Source organism: Rhinatrema bivittatum, chromosome 11, assembly GCF_901001135.1.
Source record: "Rhinatrema bivittatum chromosome 11, aRhiBiv1.1, whole genome shotgun sequence".
In the NCBI taxonomy this organism is placed as follows: domain Eukaryota; kingdom Metazoa; phylum Chordata; class Amphibia; order Gymnophiona; family Rhinatrematidae; genus Rhinatrema; species Rhinatrema bivittatum.
Genome location: NC_042625.1, coordinates 23,185,615 through 23,203,918, shown reverse-complemented (window position 1 = coordinate 23,203,918; position 18,304 = coordinate 23,185,615). Strand labels below are relative to the sequence as shown.

General features: G+C 49.7%; 1 protein-coding gene across 3 annotated transcripts in view; it reads right to left on the bottom strand.

The window, feature by feature from the left end:
• The window catches only part of RAD9B (RAD9 checkpoint clamp component B), a 255,439-nt gene that overhangs the window by 133,948 nt on the left and 103,187 nt on the right, over positions 1-18,304 (bottom strand). For all 3 annotated transcript variants that reach the window (XM_029572041.1, XM_029572043.1, XM_029572042.1), the window contains exons 5-6: positions 15,450-15,549; positions 6,850-6,956 (exon numbers count right to left, since the gene is read on the bottom strand). In XM_029572041.1, the coding sequence (XP_029427901.1) occupies positions 6,850-6,956; positions 15,450-15,549 (207 nt within the window). The remainder of the gene's footprint in view (positions 1-6,849; positions 6,957-15,449; positions 15,550-18,304) is intronic.

The window sequence follows — 18,304 nt, the reverse complement described above, 5'->3', positions numbered from 1 at the left end:
GATGGCACCGATGAAAACCAAGGAAAAATCAGTGCCATGGATGAAAAACATGGATGGCACTGATAGAAACGATGCAGGGACCGATGGCATCAGTGTACCATGGGGGGGGGGGGGGGGGAGGGGTATCGATGGCATCTAAGAATCCAGGACGATCTGAAGGGGGTACCGACGGTACCGATGGGAGCATCGACTGCGCGAGGGTACCAAGGAAATTGAAGGATCTGTATCGACAGGGGCCCTGGCAGCAACAGAAACTGTGGAAGTCCCTGTCCCACTAGCGCTAATAACCAGGCAGAGTGTCACACAGGGACACTCGCAGGCTATGTGTGGCTAACTGAAAACATAGGGAGAGGGAAGGCCGCAGTCAGTTGGCAGGCCAGGGAGGTGACAGGAACCGACAGAAAAAACAGGGCATAGTACTCACCGAGCGTCGAATAAACGTACGCGAAGGGAGACCCGTGCAGGGAAAAGTGTTTGTGAAGTAAAAGTTTAAGTGTTTCCGTGAGGTAAACGTTAGAATTTCTCACAGAGCTCCTAACCGCTATGCTTACTGCAGAGCGGAAAAAAGAAGACTGAGGGAGACACCTGTGGCTCACAGGGATAATTGCAGGCTGAGCATGCTAGGTGCACTCAGTGTGCCAGTGTCAGTCAAAGCTTTGTAGAAACTTTGACAGAAAAGTTTTCCATACAGGGCTCCATCCTGTGATGTCACCCATATGTGAGGACTACCATCCTGCTTGTCCTGTGAGAATGACCCTTTTTTAATGAAGCTAAAAGTGCCTGCATTGTGAACTCCATGTATACATTTTAGCTGCTCTGAGAGCAATTTTTTGGACAGACCAGTTTACCCAATAAATCGTTATTTACCCAATGGCTCTGAGAACTGGTCTTTTAAGATCTTGTGCTTCAGAAAACTGGTGTGTGTTCCTAAAAGACTTAAGTAATGCATCCAGCCAGGGCTGGATAAGAAAATTATTCCTTACCTGCTAATTTTCGTTCTTGTAGTACCATGGATCATTCCAGACTGTGGGTTATGTTCCCTGTCCAGCAGATGGAGTTAGAACCAAAAATTCCCAGGGGAGGACCTATATAGCCACGCCTTCCTCACCTCAATCCTCAGTAACTGGACTAGCAAAGCCAAGACGAGAAGAGACAGAACCAGAGGAATCAATTAATCTCAAAAATATAGAGAAAAAATAACAGCTGTAAGTAACAGCAACTAACTTGTACTCAAAAAACTGTAACTGAGAACTTGCAAACAGCACTGTGTTCAAAGACACAGCTTGCAATAACTAGAGATACAGAGTGAAAATATTGTGAAGACAGGAAAGAAGGGATGGCCCACAAAGAACCCCCAAAACCAGGGAGGGGTCTGGAATCATCCATGGTACTACAGGAACGAAAATTAGCAGGTAAGGAATAATTTTCTTTTCCCTGTACGTACCAGGATCATTCCAGACTGTGGGATGTACCAAAGCTTCCCCATCATGGGTGGGTCGCGGACAGCCCTGCCCGTATGACCCTGTCTTCAAGCTGACCGTGAGACGGCGCGTGAATGTCTAGACGATAATGTCTTGCGAAAGTGTGGAGAGACTTCCATGTGGCCGCCCTACAGATTTCCTGAGAAGAAACTGCAGAACTTTCTGCCCACGACGTCGCTTGAGCGCAGAGAGAATGCGCCTTAACAGCTAAAGGTGGAGACTTACCCACTCCGATGTATGCGGCTATAATCGCTCCTTTCAGCCAGCGAGCGATTGATTGTTTGGATGCCATGCAACCCTTCCTGGGTCCCGACCAAAGGACAAACAAATGATCGGAGAGTCGAAATTCATTAGTGACCTCCAAATAATGTATCAAAGAACGTCGGACATCCAACCGACGTAGGTCAGAAGAATCAGAGGATAAAAATGACGGAAGCTCTATCGATTGGTTGAGATGGAAATTCGAGACCACCTTCGGCAGAAAAGATGGAACTGTCCGCAGGGATACTCCCCCTGGCGTGAAACGAAGGTATGGCTCCCTACATGATAGAGCTTGTAGTTCAGAGATCCGACGTGCTGAGCTGATCGCCACCAGGAAGATGGTCTTAAGGGTGACATCCTTGAGTGTGGCCGAAGTCAGAGGCTCAAAAGGCGGTGCACATAGAGCCCGGAGTACCAAATTGAGATTCCAAGAAGGACAAGGTGGTCTAATTGGAGGCTTCGAGTGTTTTACCCCCTTTAGAAAACGTAGGATATCTGGATGTGAGGCCAGAAGCTCCCTGTCATTACTACGTAGGAAGGCTCCCAACGCCGCCACCTGCACACGAAGAGAATTATAGGCAAAGCCCAAATCCAGACCAGCCTGTAGGAAGGAAAGCACATGTGTCACCGAGGCCTGAGTTGGTAGAATCGATTTTGACTCGCACCATTCCTCAAAAACCTTCCATACTCTGACATAAGTAACCGACGTGGATGTCTTGCTAGCTTTCAGGAGCGTGGAGATGACAGATTCTGGATATCCACGCCATCTCAATTGACGCCTCTCAAAAGCCAAGCCGCAAGACAGAAGCGATCTGCCTCCTTGAAAAATATTGGTCCTTGGCGAAGAAGACGTGGCAGATGACTGAGCCGAAGAGGGCCGTCTACTGCCAGATTGAGAAGATCTGCAAACCATGGTCGACGAGGCCACTCTGGTGCAACTAGGATCACCGGACCTTGATGCGTCTTTATCCGTCGGATAACCTTGCCCACTAGAGGCCATGGAGGAAAGACATACAGGAGACACTGTCGAGGCCAGGGAAGAACCAATGCGTCGACTCCTTCCGCACCGCGCTCTCGCCTGCGGCTGAAGAACCGGGCGGCTTTTGCATTTGTCGCGGTTGCCATTAGATCCACATGGGGTCTCCCCCAACGCTGTACTATCCTTCGCATTGCGTCCTCCGAGAGTTCCCACTCTCCGGAATCCAGGTGTTGTCGACTGAGAAAATCTGCCTGAACGTTGTCCACGCCCGCTATGTGCGAAGCCGCTAGCCGCTGTAAGTGTAGCTCCGCCCATGTCATCAACTCGTCGGTCTCCAACGAGACTAGATGGCTTCTAGTGCCCCCCTGGCGATTGATGTACGCCACTGTGGTTGCATTGTCCGAAAGAATCCGAACAGCTCGACTGCGTACCAGTGGGTAGAACCCCTGCAGCACTAGACGGACTGCTCTGGTCTCCAGCCGATTGATGGGCCAAGTGGACTGTTCCATCGTCCATCGGCCTTGGAGAAACCTGTCCTGACAGACCGCCCCCCAGCCGGTGAGACTGGCATCCGTGGTGACGACCACCCAATCCGGGTTCTGTAGAGACACTCCCTGAGCTAATTGTTGAGGGTCCAGCCACCACAGTAAGCTGAGCAAGACAACATCCAGGATGGGCAGTACTGCTTGAAAATCTCTCGACACTGGGTTCCATCGCGAAAGCAGAGACCTCTGGAGAGGCCTGAGATGAGCGAAGGCTCACGGAACCAAATCGATTGTTGAGGCCATGGTTCCCAGTACCTGGAGATAATCCCATGCCGTGGGAGCAACTAGTGCCATGAACCGTGTTACCTGAGCACGCAGAGCCCGAGCTCTGTCCGGGTGCAGAAATACCTTGGCTCGGCTGGTGTCGAAGCGTGCTCCCAGAAAATCCAGCCATTGGGACGGTATCAGTTTGCTCTTTGAGAAATTGACGATCCATCCCAGAGACTGAAGAAACTGTACTACCCTGTCTACAGCACGGTAACCCTGCGTCCTCGACTTCGCCCGAATGAGCCAGTCGTCTAGATAGGGATGTACAAGGATACTCTCCTTGCGGAGTGCCGCCGCCACCACTACCATGATCTTGGTGAAGACACGCGGAGCCGTCGTCAGACCAAAAGGGAGAGCACGAAAATGAAAATGCTGTCCCAAAATCTTGAAGCGTAAGAAGCGCTGATGATGGTGATGGATCGGGATGTGAAGGTATGCCTCTGTAAGGTCCAAAGAGGCCAAGAATTCTTGGGAACCACGAAGTAGATTGAATAATGACCTTTTCCCAGTTCGGAGGCCGCTACCGGTACTATCGCCCCCAGCTGTAGCAGTCGATCGAGAGTCTGTTGGACTGCTAATTGTTTGAGACGGGAACCGCAAGGAGAAAACAGAAAACGATCTCGGGGTTCGTGTACAAAATCTAATACGTAGCCTTGTCTTAAGATGTCCAGCACCCATTGATTCGACGTAATTTGGGCCCACTCCTTGTAAAAGAGAGTAAGGCGACCCCCCAGGTGGGGGATCCCCTCTTGGGTCCTTCAGGCATCATTGTGAAGCCTTCGAAGAAGGACCTGTGCCTTGAGTATCCTTACCCTGGCGGCGCCCTCGAAAGGACCAGTTCCAAGGTATGTGATCGTGTAGAAGGAGCCCGAGGTGTCTGCTGTCTAGTAGGACGCGACCTCCGTTGATTCCGGTACCTATTTCTGGAGGAATAAAAAGATCTAGAAGAACGTGGATGATCTTCTGGTAGCTTGTGCACCGCATTCTCATTAAGAGATTTGATGATCTGATCCAAATCTTCCCCAAATAGGCACCTACCCTTGAAAGGAAGGGAACTCAGGCGCATCTTAGACGAAGCATCTGCTGCCCAGTTGCGTAGCCACAAAAGACGACGAGCGGACACCGCCGCCACCATGGAACGAGCGAGGACCCTTAACAGATCATAAAAAGCATCAGCTCCATAGGCAACCACCGCTTCAAGTCTATCAGCCTGAATAGTCTCTGCCTGTGGCAAAGATTGGGAAGTGAGAAGCTGTTGTACCCAACGCAGAGCTGCTCGCTGTGCTAGGGAACTGCAGATAGCAGCCCTCATCCCCAACGCTGAGACTTCGAAGATACGCTTGAGGTAAACCTCGAGCTTGCGATCCTGGACATCCTTCAACGCTGTCCCACCCGTGACCGGGATAGTAGTATGTTTCGTGACCGCAGATACCGCTGAATCAACAGCAGGAACCTTAAGAATCTCCAAGAAATCAGTGGGGAGAGGGTATAACTTTTCCATGGCTCGACCGACTCGAAGATTGGCCTCAGGAGTATCCCACTCCCTTGAAATCAATTGCAAGATGTTGTGATGCGTGGGAAAAGCTTTCGCTAGAGGTCGTAAGCCCGCTAGGAGAGGATCCCCTTTCTTAATCTTCGGATCCTGAGCCACAGGATCCGGAGGAGGGTCAATGTCCATTTCCTGGAGGATGTGGGGGATGAGATCATCCAATTCTGCTGCTTGAAAAATACGGAGGACCCTCGGGTCGTCACCTTCTACCTGGGCCGCCAGGGAAGGATCATCTGCATCTGGATCTTGCCATGGATCCCCCGACGGTTGTTGCAGCGGTATAGGAATCACGGGGGGGTGGAGGGGGCTGAGTGGACCCCGCACCCCCAGTGGGCAAAGAAGCCCTCCCTAAGGGAGCGTCTGCCGTCGAAAGCTGTGTCAAGCAGGCCAGTTTGGGGGGAGGGGGACCCCAAATTCCAAGATTCGGATCCCTGCTCTGTAAAAATGCCTTGTGCATTAAAACAATGAATTCTGGCGAAAAAGCGGGAAGTGCTGATGAGGGGCCTCCCGAGACGTCGTCCCCTTGCCTGCCCTGGTCCGTTGCGCTCCGAAACTCCATACTGTTAGAGGAAACCTGGAGAGGAGCGTCGACGTCCTCCTCAGAGAGAGCTGCCTCCGAGTCAGCTGAGAAAATGGCCGCCGTTCCCGCGCTGAGGGGAAACGGGGCATGCCGCTTCCTGCCAGAGCGGTCAGACTCTCCTCCAAGCTGCCTACCAGGTAAGCCATACTCCCCCTCAGGAAAAGCTGAAGAAAATCCCTCTGAGGTCTGCTGAAGCCCGTGCCGAGCTCCGGAGCCGTTCGGCGATTTTTGCATCGCGGCGGGAGGGAGGGGGAGGGGCGGCTGCGGCGTGTGGCAACAACTGAAGCGGCGAATTAATAAAACTCTTCGGCCTCCGGACCCCTCACCGTCCCCAAGAGACAGTCGAGGAAAAACGCCGTCCCGACGGTGAGCAGCTCCGGGGAATGGGTCGTCGCAGAGCTGCAGGGCGGGAACTCCAATCACTCCCTGAAAGGGAGGAGGGGAAAAGGAAAACTCCGGGGCTAGGGGGAGTGGTCGGCACTACAGACTTTCACCCCTCATAAATTCCTGTTCCTACCAACGACTGTAAATGAAATAAAAATAACACTTACCACACTCTAGCCAGACAAGGAAGAGGAAAAAAACAAAGAAATAGGAAGAGAAAAATAAAGTGACAGGCAAAAAACACAGCCTGTCAGCAAGTTCCTGACTGGAAAACAGTGTCTCTCTTTGAACGGAGTGGTCCTGTCAGAACACTACAGAACCTATCCCTTACAAGAAAAAAACCTTTATCTAATATTATTTAATTGATTCCTCAAAGAGAAAATAAACTAGAAAAAGTGCTGGGGACCACCGTGTCCCCTGCTCAATCTGCTGGAGTTAGAACTATACTGAGGATTGAGGCGAGGGAGGCGTGGCTATATAGGTCCTCCCCTGGGAATTTTGGTTCTAACTCCATCTGCTGGACAGGGAACATAACCCACAGTCTGGAATGATCCTGGTATGTACAGGGAATTAAGATTACGGTGCCCATAGGCAGAAGTGCGGGGGTGGGAGATTTTGTCTCCCGGAAATCATCAGAAGATGGAGTCCCAGTTTTAGGGGTGCGTTCAGAATTTGGTGTCCAAGGCTTGTGCTTATGTTCTCTATGCCTAAATCCGGCCTTGCAACCAGCCAACTCTCTTAGCCTGAGTGCAGAGGAATAATCACTATACTTATCAAAATAGTAATATTTTTTTATTTCTTACCTATTACCTCCTCAGCATAGCTCTTGAAGCAAACTTTCAGAGGACAAACTGCTAAAGTAATTTCCTCTTGGTATGCTGGAAAATGAATCATTAAATCTGCCAGCACCCTAAGAAATATTGTGTAAGAAATAATTTTTTAAAGACAGAAATTACTCTAATTTAATAAATGTATTTTAAAGTTTAAACATTTAGGGGGTAATTCTATAGCTGCCCACATAGATTAAAAGTCAATTTCCTATGGATTTTACACCAATTTTCAACAGAATTGTATACACCTACTTTTCCTTTGAAAGATGGGGGGATTATTTAAATCTTGAGTTTTGTCTGGGTAACTAAAAAAGTTACCTGGACAAACTTTTTCAAAGCAACCTTTTAGAGAATTTCTACAACATTAAGTTCAACACTGACAAACAAACATGAAGAAGGATATAGTCTTAAAAGATGCACAAGGTAAATCTGTGATTCCTTTGTTTAGTGTAGGAAAATTGGTTCCTACCTGCTAATTTCCGTTCCTGTAGTACCACGGATCAGTCCAGGCTCCTGGTTTATTCATCCGTGCCAGCAGATGGAGACAGAGAAAGTAAAATTAACACTGCTTCATATACTCTGGTGACACCTGCAGTTCCTCAGTATTGACCTGTACCCAAGCTAAGTGCCATATCAAAACAGGCATTCAAAACCTTGTATAAGAAAACTTGAATAAAACTAGTATAAAAAAAACTTAGTAAATAACTCTTCTATGTCAAAAATACAACAGCTGAGTAGACAACTCTCCACCTCCATAATTCGGGCGGGCTCGGACTGATCCGTGGTACTACAGGAATGGAAATTAGTAGGTAAGAAAGGAAAATTAGTTCTTACCTGTTAATTTTCATTCCTGTAGTACTATGGATCAGCAAGGAAACATGTAGATGGATCGGTGTGAAAAGAAGTTTTATTGAAGCTTGCCCGACTCTGGCCGAGTTTCGCTCAAAGAGCTGCCTCAGGGGCTTACAAGCCACTCGATTTGGCTTGAAACATCACAAGGTTAACATATAAAGAAGTCAAAGAAGATAACACAGCAAATTCCTTTGAACAAATGTTCACATCAGGTCCATATAAGCGCTCTGCACAAATAAACGCTGAAAGTGGATCAGACAGTCTAGCTAGAGGTATTTAAATCTCCTTTACCCGCTCCAGTTCTCGCGAGATAACATGATATGTATATGTATTAAGTATCGTGAGGTGCTACACTACAAGTCATAGGTATAGAATTTACCAATTAATTGTGTTTCCTTGCTGACAGCCACCTTGGATCGGCTACCGGTTTGTTTTCTTGTACTATGGATCAGTCCAGACCATGGGTTGAGCCTCCTTTCTAGCAGGTGGACAGACTAAAACTGAAAGTATATCCTATATGAGGACAGAGCCTATCCTGTAAACCCTTCAGTATAACCATTGTCAAAGCAGAAAACAACAAAACCCAGAATATGATCAAGCAAGTAACCATAAAGCTCAATGGAGCAACTGTAGAACAATGTAAGAAACATGGTAGGACTAACCGCTCTTGCATATACTTGGTACTTGAACAACCAAGGCTTCCGGTGTAATTGCTCAGTATTCTTGCAAGTAATGAAGTATCAAAAACTGCGAATCTGCAAGAACAAGCTTCGAGAGGACAGAAAAGAAAGACAGACAGGGAAGGGCGTCTGGACTGATCCGTGTTACTACCAGAACAAAAATTAACAGGTAAGAACTAATTTTCCTTTCCCTGTACGTACCCGGATCAGTCCAGACCATGGGATGTACCAAAGTTTCCCTATCCCGGGTGGGACCGAGACAGTCCTGCTCGAAGCACTTGCCGCCCAAAGGAACCAAAAACTGGCGCTTGCACGTCCAGACGGTAGTGTCGAGCAAAAGTATGCAGGACATCCAGGTGGCGGCCCTGCAAATCTCTTGGAGAGACTGATTGGGTCTCCGCCCAGGAAGTAGCCTGAGAACGTAGCGAATGAGCCTTTAAGCCCTCCGGAATCGCCCGACCTTGGCAGAGATAAGCCGAGGAAATGGCCTCCTTCAACCATTGTGCAATAGTGGTCTTAGAAGCCGGCTTGCCCCGATTGGGACCACTCCAGAGGACAAAAAGATGGTCTGAGACCCTAAAGTCATTGGTAACCTGAAGATACCTAAATAGAACTTGTTTGACATCTAGTTTACGAAGGTCACCTCCAGCGGTACCTGCAATCTCCTCCCGAGAAAACGCTGGAAGCTCTACCGACTGGTTGACATGGAAGGTGGACACAACCTTCAGCAAGAAAGAGGGCACCGTTTTGAGGGAAACACCGGAGTCGGAGAAGTGCAAAAAAGGTTCCCGACAGAACAACGCTTGAATCTCAGAGACCGGCCGAGCGGAGGCGATAGAAACAAGAAAAGCCAGTGAGCGTGAGGTCCTTTACCATAGCCCGATGGAGAGGTTCGAACGGAGCAGAACAGAGGGCCCAGAGGACCAGATTGAGACTCCACAACGGGCAAATATTGCGAGCGGGCGGACGCAGGTGTTTGACTCCCTTCAAGAACTGAACCACGACTGGGTGGCCTGCTAAAGGATGACCCTCGACCCGTCCAAGGAGAGAGGCGAGAGCAGAGACTTGCATGCGCAGGGAACTGAAGAAGAGGCCCTTGGAGAGACCCTTATGAAGAAAGGAAAGGACCAACGAGACCGGGGCGGAGAGCACTGAGACACCTGACTCCTCACAAACAGTCTCAAAGACCTTCCAAACACGCAAGTAGGCTAGAGAAGTCGACTGCTTCCATGCTCGAAGCAAGATGGAGATGACCTCTTCCTTGTAGCCCTTACGCCTCAGGCGCCGCCTTTCAAAAGCCAGGCCACTAGACAAAAGCGATCAGCCTGGTCGAAAAATACGGGCCCCTGCCAAAGCAGACAAGGAAGATGGCCTAGCCGCAGAGGTCTGTCCGTCGCCAGGTTGACACGGTCCGCGAACCATGGCCTGCGAGGCCATTCGGGTGCTACCAGAACCACTGGCCCTCGGTGGAGTTCTATTCTCCTGAGAACTTTTCCCACCAGGGGCCACAGAGGAAACACGTACAGAAGGACGTCCGCGGGCCAAGGGAGAGCCAGAGCATCCACGCCCTCCGAGCTGTGCTCCCTCCAGCGGCTGAAGAACCGAATGGCCTTGGCATTGCGCATGGTCGCCATTAAGTCCAGGTGGGGGGACCCCACCTGCCGACAATCAGATCCATGGCTTCTTCCGAGAGTTCCACTCTTCCGGATCGAGCGATTGACGATCGAGAAAATCGGCCTGGACGTTCTCCTTGCCCGTGATGTGGAAGGCCGCCAGGCAATCCAGGTGTCGTTCTGCCCAGGCGAAGAGCCGGCTGGCTTCTAGGGCCACCAGGCGACTGCAGGTGCCCCCCTGACGATTGATGTAAGACACGGTGGAGGAGTTGTCGGACAGCACTCTCACCGCTTTGCTGCATATGAGGGGCAGGAACTCCTGCAGAGCCAGACGCACCGCCCGGGCTTCCAACTGACTGATGTGCCAGCGAGTCTGAGTCGGCGACCAGAGCCCCTGTGTGGACCGGGACAGGCAGACCGCACCCCAACCCGAGAGGCTGATGTCCGTGGTCACTATCATCCATTGCAGAGCTTGAAGGGGCATTCCCCGAAGAAGATGGGGAAGCGAAAGCCACCACTGCAAGTCGGCGATGGTAGAGGCCGAAAGAGGGAGGACTATGTGAAACTGTTCAGACACTGGCTGCCAACGGGAAAGCAAAGCTTTCTGTAACAGTCGCATATTTATTTATTTATTTTTATTTTTATTTTTTCTATACCGATGTTCCTGTATACAATACATATCGCACCGGTTTACATGGAACTGAACTGTCGCCTCAGGAGCGGAATACATTATAACATTATAACATGTTGACATAGAACTTAAGGGAGAACGTTAATGAACAAGGTATACTGAGGCAGGGTGAAAAAACTATGTACATTCTGGGTTTGAGAAGGTGATACTGGGTACACCGTCATACAGAGAATATAAAGTGATGTAGATGGAGGATGACTCTTCAACAAGTTTTAGCATATGAGCAAAAGCCCAGGGGACTAGGTCAATGGTGGAAGCCATGGACCTAGGTCCTGCAGAAAGTCACAGGCCGTTGGAAGAGGCAGCAAGAGCAGATTCCGAATCTGGTTGATCAACTTGAGGGCCCGCGCACGAGGCAAGAAGACCTTGCCCACAGAAGTGTCGAAGTGGGCTCCCAGGAAGTCTAACTCCTGGGAGGGCTGAAGGTTGCTCTTGGAAAAATTCACTATCCATCCGAGAGACACGAGGAGGGCTAATACCCGAGTCACCGCCTATTTGCAAAGAGCCTCAGACTTGGCCCGTACAAGCCAGTCGTCCAGATAGGGGTGAACTAGGATGCCTTCCCGGCGAAGGGCCGCTGCCATCACCACCATGACCTTGGTGAAGGTGCGAGGCGCGGTCGCGAGGCCGAAAGGCAGTGCCTGAAACTGGAAATCCCAGTTGAGGATGTGGAAGCGAAGATACTTCTGGTAATCGCAGTGAATCGGGATATGGAAGTACGCCCCTGTCAGATCGAGTGAGGCGAGGAACTCTCCGGGGCGAACCACCGCTATGACCGCTCGCAAGGTTTCCATGTGAAAATGTGGGATCTTGAAGGCCCGGTTGACCCTTTCGAGGTCTAAGATCAGCCGAAAAGCCCCGTCCTTCTTGGGAACTACGAAGTAAATAGAATACTGGCCTGCGCCGAGCTCCTTCTCCGGAACCGGGACCACTGTGCCCAGACTCAGGAGTCTGGCGAGGGTTTGCTCTTCCGCTTCCCGTTTGAGACGCCCGCATGGGGAGAATAGAAAGAGATCCGGTAGGTCGCGAACAAGCTCGAAGGCATACCCGTCTCGGACAATGTCAAGGACCCACTGGTCCGACGTGATTTTGACCCGTTCCTCGAAAAAAGGGAGAGGTGGCCGTCCAGAAAAGAGACCGAGGTATGGGTCGACTGAACTTCATTGTGTGGCAGGCTTAGGGGTAGAGTGCGCGGGCTGACCCTCACGAAAGGAGCAACACCCACGAAAGGACTGCGACCAAGAATGAGACTGAGAATACCCCCTGGAAGAGCCACCCTGTCCGCGTGGCATATACTGTCTCTGTCCCCGGAAACGAGGTCGGGAGGGTGTAAAGGAGCGTGTTTGTTTCGGATGGTCCTCTGGAAGCTTATGAACCTTATTTTCCCCCAAGGAATCAATAAGCTTCTTGAGGTCCTCTCCAAAAAGCAACTTACCTTTGAAGGGTAACGTGCCTAGCCATGCCTTGGAGGATGGGTCGGCCGACCAATTGTGCAACCAGAGGAGTCGTCTAGCGGGCACCGCCGAGGCCATCGCCTTCGCCTGGACGCGGAGGAGGTCGTAGAGCGCATCAGCCCCATATGCGATGACGGCTTCCAGATGTTCAGCCTGCTCCGCCTCTGCCGACGGGAGGTCCTGGGCGCCAAGTAACTGTTGAACTCACCTGAGACCTGCCCGCAGCATGAGACTGCTGCAGATAGTCGCACGGACCCCTAGAGCCTGGACTTCAAAGATGCGTTTCATAGGTGCCTCGAGCTTGTGGTCCTGTCCGTCCTTCAAAGCCGTCGATCCCTCCACAGGGCTAGTGGTGTGTTTGGTGATCGCGGAGTCCACTGTGGGAATTTTCAACATTTCCAGGCATTCCTCCGGGAGAGGGTAGAGCTTGTCCATAGCACGCCCCACCCAGAGTCCCGCTTCGGGAGCCTCCCATTCCCGCAGGAGCAGCAACTTGTGCATGGGATGAAATGGAAAAGCGCTTGCCGGAGCCCTGAGTCCCGCCAGGACCGGGTCCATATTTTTAGGCAGGGAGGCCGTAAGGATATCCGCTGGGGGCCCCTCCAGCCCCAATTCCTGGAGGACAAAGGGGATGAGGGACTCCAACTCCTCCCTTTGGAACATGCGGAGGACCCTGGGATCGTCCTCCTCCAGGGGCGAGAGAGTACTCACTGAATCAGACGTGGGGTCAGGGTCCGGAAGAGCAGGAGCCACCCCCGGGACCACTCGCACCTGAAGCGACCCCTGGGACTCTGCGGCCGGGCAAACAGTCAACGGCGCGGAGCGTGGAATTTTTGCTGGGGGGGCCAGGGAGGGGACCTTCCTCCTCCTCCTGCAGACTAGCTAAATAAGATTTGTGCAGGAGGAGGACAAAGTCCGAAAAAAACAGGCCCTGGATTTCCCGGGAGGGGGGGGGGGGGGGAGGGGGGTCAGGGACCACGTCCTGGGAGGCCTTGGGGCTCAAATCGGGGGGTAAATCAAAAAAATCTGGCTCCCCAGCCCCAGGCAGCTCCGAAACGGGAGCTGCCGAAAAACCCAAGATGGCCACCATTCCCAGGCTTTGCCGACCCGGGAACGGCCTGGCCATGTGCTGGGGATGTGATCCCCGGGCTAAATTTGCCTGCCCTGCCGAGGAGGGGCCTTCCTCACCTGGCAGGCAGGCTGAGCAGAGTCCCTCACGCGATAAACGCGATGAGGTCTGCCCACAGGCAAGGCAGGCTGCCGGCCGCAGCATCCGCCGTGAAGAGGAGCCGCTCTGAAAGGAAAAAAAGGTAAAAATAGATTTGATTGTCAGCCCGCCGGCAGAAGTGAAGCAGGGGAGAAAAACCTGCTGACTCCTGCTTGTCTGGCTGCCGGTTCGAATTCCCCGTACGTGCAAATGTAAAAAAATATGCTTATATTGCTGTTCTTTAAATAAATAAATAACTTTTAATTTTTTAATTTTTTTTTTTCCAGACTGAGCACAGCAATGGAGCTCTAAGCTCCCTTGGCAGCCAGAGGAGGGGGAGATGAGAACTGGACCACCAGCCTCGGTCCCCACACCTGGAAGCACTCACGGACTCAGGCTATGTTCCGCACAAGCGGTGAAGCCCCCCTGAGTCTGGCAAGAGCCAGGAGACGGTACCGTCTCCTGCACAGAAAAAAAGACTAACTACTGTTTTCTATCTTTTTTTTTTTCAGAGAAAGAGCCAATCCAAAACCTAAGGAAGAAGTACTTGCTTGATCCAAAGAAAGGAAGAAGAGACGGCTGACTAGCTTAAATCAGGAGACCGAAGGGTGTGCTGATCCACCTGCTGGAGACTTACAAATACTGAAGGGTTACAGGATAGGCTCTGTCCTCATATAGGATATCCTTTCAGTTTTAGGATGTCTCCACCTGCTGGAAAGGAGGCTCAACCCATGGTCTGGACTGATCCGGGTATGTACAGGGAACCAATGTTCCTTTTACTGTACGTACCCAGATCAGTCCAGACTCCTGGGATGTTCCAAAGCTCCCTAACCAGGATGGGGCCTGGAGAGTCCCGCTCGCAAGACACTCTCACCAAAAGATCGAGCCTCTGGATCCCCCACATCTAGCCGATAGTGTCTCGCAAAAGTATGCAGAGACTTCCAAGTTGCCGCTCTACAAATTTCCTGTGGAGAAACCAATTGAGTTTCCGTCCAAGAAGTTGCCTGAGATCGAGTAGAGTGGGCTCTCAAACCTTCCAGCACTTGTCGACCCTTGAGAATGTATGCAGAGCCAATGGCTTTCTTAAGCCACCTCACAATGGAAGTCTTGGAAGCCTGGATACCCTTCTTTGGACTATTCCACAAAATAAAAAGGCGATCAGACCTCCTAAAATCATTCGTGACTTGAGATATTGCAACAAAGCTCTACGGACTTCTAACTTCCGAAGTTCCTGTGCATTAGACTCAGAAACACTCAAGTCTGGAAAGGCCAGCAGCTCCACTGTCTGATTGAGATGAAAAGCTGAAACTACCTTAGGAAGAACCCCGAAGGAGAAGCAATGCACGGGGGGAGAGAGCGAGAGAGAGAGACACACACACACACACACATCTTTACCGCTGCCTCCTGCCTGATTTTCCCCTGCTTTTTTTTTTTGTTTGTTTTAAACTTTAATAAACCTAACAGCTGGTCCCCTCTCCTAAAGCTGAAGAGAGCTGTCCAGCTCAATTCAGAAAATTAAGGAAAGAAGAGGGAAAAAGCAACTTAACAGAGCCAAAAGAGCAAAAGTCACCAAAATGACCGTGTGAGGGGAGGGCTCTGGCCACTAGATGCACACCCCTTGGCTACTTCGGGACCGGGCGTACAAAGGGTCACCAAGCCCCAGCCCGTCCACCTCAACCAAACAGGGTAGGGATCCCTGATAAGGAACCCTGACCCCTGGGAGAAAGGCTCCAAGGAACAAAAAAGCTAGAAAAAAATACTGGGCACACTGAAAAAACTGCAGGTATATTCACCAGCCACCATCTGCTGGAGACAGAGAAATACTGAGGAAATGCAGGTGGCACCAGGGTATATGAAACAGAGTCAGTTTTACTTCCTTTATCTCCATCTGCTGGCACGGATGAATAAACCAGGAGTCTGGACTGATCCGGGTACATACTGGGAAGCATTACTACCATTCATGTTTTGATACCAATGATTTACTCTCAGAACCTTTCAGCAACAATGCGGAATAGTAACGCTTCACAAATTGTGTATCCTTTTTGATAACATTTCCGGAAATGTAGAGCTTGTTACCTTGATTGAATTTTTAATATATTGGGACACAGGTGCTTTGCAAATACAGCTTGTAAAGGTTCACAGTCTTGAAAAGTCAGATTATGGGTTTTTGTAATTCCTAAAAAAAAACAAATAATCAAGATGCAAATGTATGTACATTTAGACGGTAATTTATTACTATCTGTATAGGGCTAAAGTCTATAGGTACTTTTTATCCAGACAATAGCCCACATTTTCAAAGCTCACTTTGAAAATTTGCGGGTTTACTGGATACAAGCGTGGACATACGCATGCAAAGTTAAACCTACTCCTGAGCAGGTGTGACTTTGTGCATGCAGATTTACACATCTACTTTTGAAAGTACACGTGTAAATCCTTTCCCCAACTAAGCTCCCCAGAATTCCTACTTCAACTGTGTGTAAAAGTCTGCATGAAATTGGGTTTTGTGTGCACTTTTACATGCAGAACCCCCTGGGGTTGATTTTCGAAGCTTGATTTATGTGCATAAAACAGGGTTGTATGTGGCACAGTGTTTTAAAAATCAACTCATATCAACTAATGATTTATACCATCGGACTAAAATGAAAAAAGTTAAAGTTAATATAACAGTAATATTCTACAAATAACCAGAAACATTAAATTAAGGGAATAGCCACTGCTATTAATTGCATCAGTAGCATGGGATCTTCTTGGTGTTTGTGTAATTGCCAGGTTCTTGTGGCCTGGTTTGGCCTCTGTTGGAAACAGGATGCTGGGCTTGATGGACCCTTGGTCTGACTCAGCATGGCAATTTCTTATGTTCTTATGCTTGAAACACAAAAACAAAAAGCATGAATTCTTGACCATATTATATCTGAACATCTAAGAGTTAATTTTCAGGCTGAATTCTCAACAAGGTTCATTGTCCACACAACAAACTGAAACAGTATGCTGTAATATTTTTCACATTCTGTAATATTTTTCAGATAAACATGAATAACATGAACCGTATGTTACTAGGTTAAGAATCCATTAAGTTATTACAATGCTGAATAAATAAAGAAGTCCGTACTGATTTTATAAATTGATGGTGCTCTCTGGTGGATTCTCACAAACATACTACAATCTTTTGTATCTTATTGTTACAGTCTCCAGTTTCCTGAAGCAGATTTTTCACGATTCTGTGGCAAGAGTTAGCAGAATTGCTTACCTGTAACAGGTGTTCTCCTAGGTCAGCAGGATGCTAGTCCTCACAGATGGATGACATCATCAGATGAAACCCAGCATGGAAACTTTTTGTCAAAGAGCATGCCCAGTATGCCACTATCCGTGCGGCCACACAGGGTCCCTCTTCAGTCTTTATCTTAGCGAAAAGAAGAGTGAGAAATAAAACAACAAACCGACAGTGAACCCAACTCCATGGGGTGGAGGGTGGGTTTCCTGAGGACTAACATCCTACTATCCTAGGAGAACATCTGTTACAGGTAAGCAACTCTGCTTTCTCCTAGGACAAGCAAGATGGTAGTCCTCACAGATGGGTGAATACCAAGCTGCACACTGCCTCCAGCAATAACAGGACCAACAGCACTAAACCACATGTCAACGGGCACAACAGAAGTACTGTGGGATGCAACGGGAGGCAGCAAGAACCAGATACTGGGCCAAAGTAGGGAGAGTTGGGTTCTTATGCTTGGAACAGATTACAACAGACAAACTAGCCAAAGGTAGTGTCTTGTTGACCATCCTTGTCCAAACAGTAATGGGCAGTGAACATGTGCAGGGAGCTCCACGTTGCAGCCTTGCAGATCTCAGCGATGGGGACCACACAAAAGTGCACCACTGACGCTTCCATAGCTCTAATTGAGTGCACCTTGATGTAGCCTTCAAGCAGTAGGCCCGCCTGCTCTTAGGAGAAGGATATACAGTCCGCCAACCAGTTAGACAGGGTGTGCTTGCCCATCACAACACCCAGTCTATTTTTGTCAAAGGAGACAAAAAGTTGTGTGGTCTGCCTGTGGGCTGCAGTACACTCAAGATAAAAGGAAAGGGCATGCTTGCAGTCTAGGCTGTGCAGAGCCCATTCACCCTAGTGGGAATGGGGCCTCAGAAAGAAGGTGGGCAAAACAATGGACTGATTGAGATGGAAATCAGTCAACACCTTAGGCAGGCACTTAAGGTGAGTGCATAGGACCACCCTGTCATGAAAGAACTTTGTGTAGGGTGGATACGTTACTAATGCTTGAAGCTCACTGACCTTGTGAGTAGAGGTGACCGCAACCAGGAAAATGACTTTCCAGGTGAGATGTTTAAGCTTGCAGGAGCACATAGGCTCGAAAGGAGACTGCATGAGTTGAGCTAGCACCACGTTGAGGTCCCAGGATACAACAGGAGGACGCAGAGGGGGCTTTAGTTATATAAGAAGATTTTATAAGATTAAGCGGCCCACCAAGGGCTGTACAGAAATGGGTGTGCCACTTATCCTCCAGTGATAAGCGCCGATAGCACTCAGGTGAACTCTGATCTAGGAGGTCTGCATCCCAGACTCTGAGAGGGTTCACAAATAGTCCAACAGTCATGGAGTAGGGTATGAGAAAGGGTCTAGGCCTTTTGCCTCACACCAACCTCCTCCACTTCAACCAGTAAGACTTCCTGGTGGAAGGCTTTTGTGAAGCCACCAGTATCTGCAACACGTTATCAGAGAGGTCGAGGGATTGTAAGACTACCCTTTCAACATCCAGGCAGTGAGGGCCAGTGACCAGACGTTTGGGTGGTGCAATCTGCCCTGATCCTGCGTGATCAGGTCAGGGGAGGTGCCCAGATATATGGGCTCCTGTATTAATAGGTCTCACAGGATCGGGAACCAGACCTGCTGTGGCCAATATAGGGAGACCCCT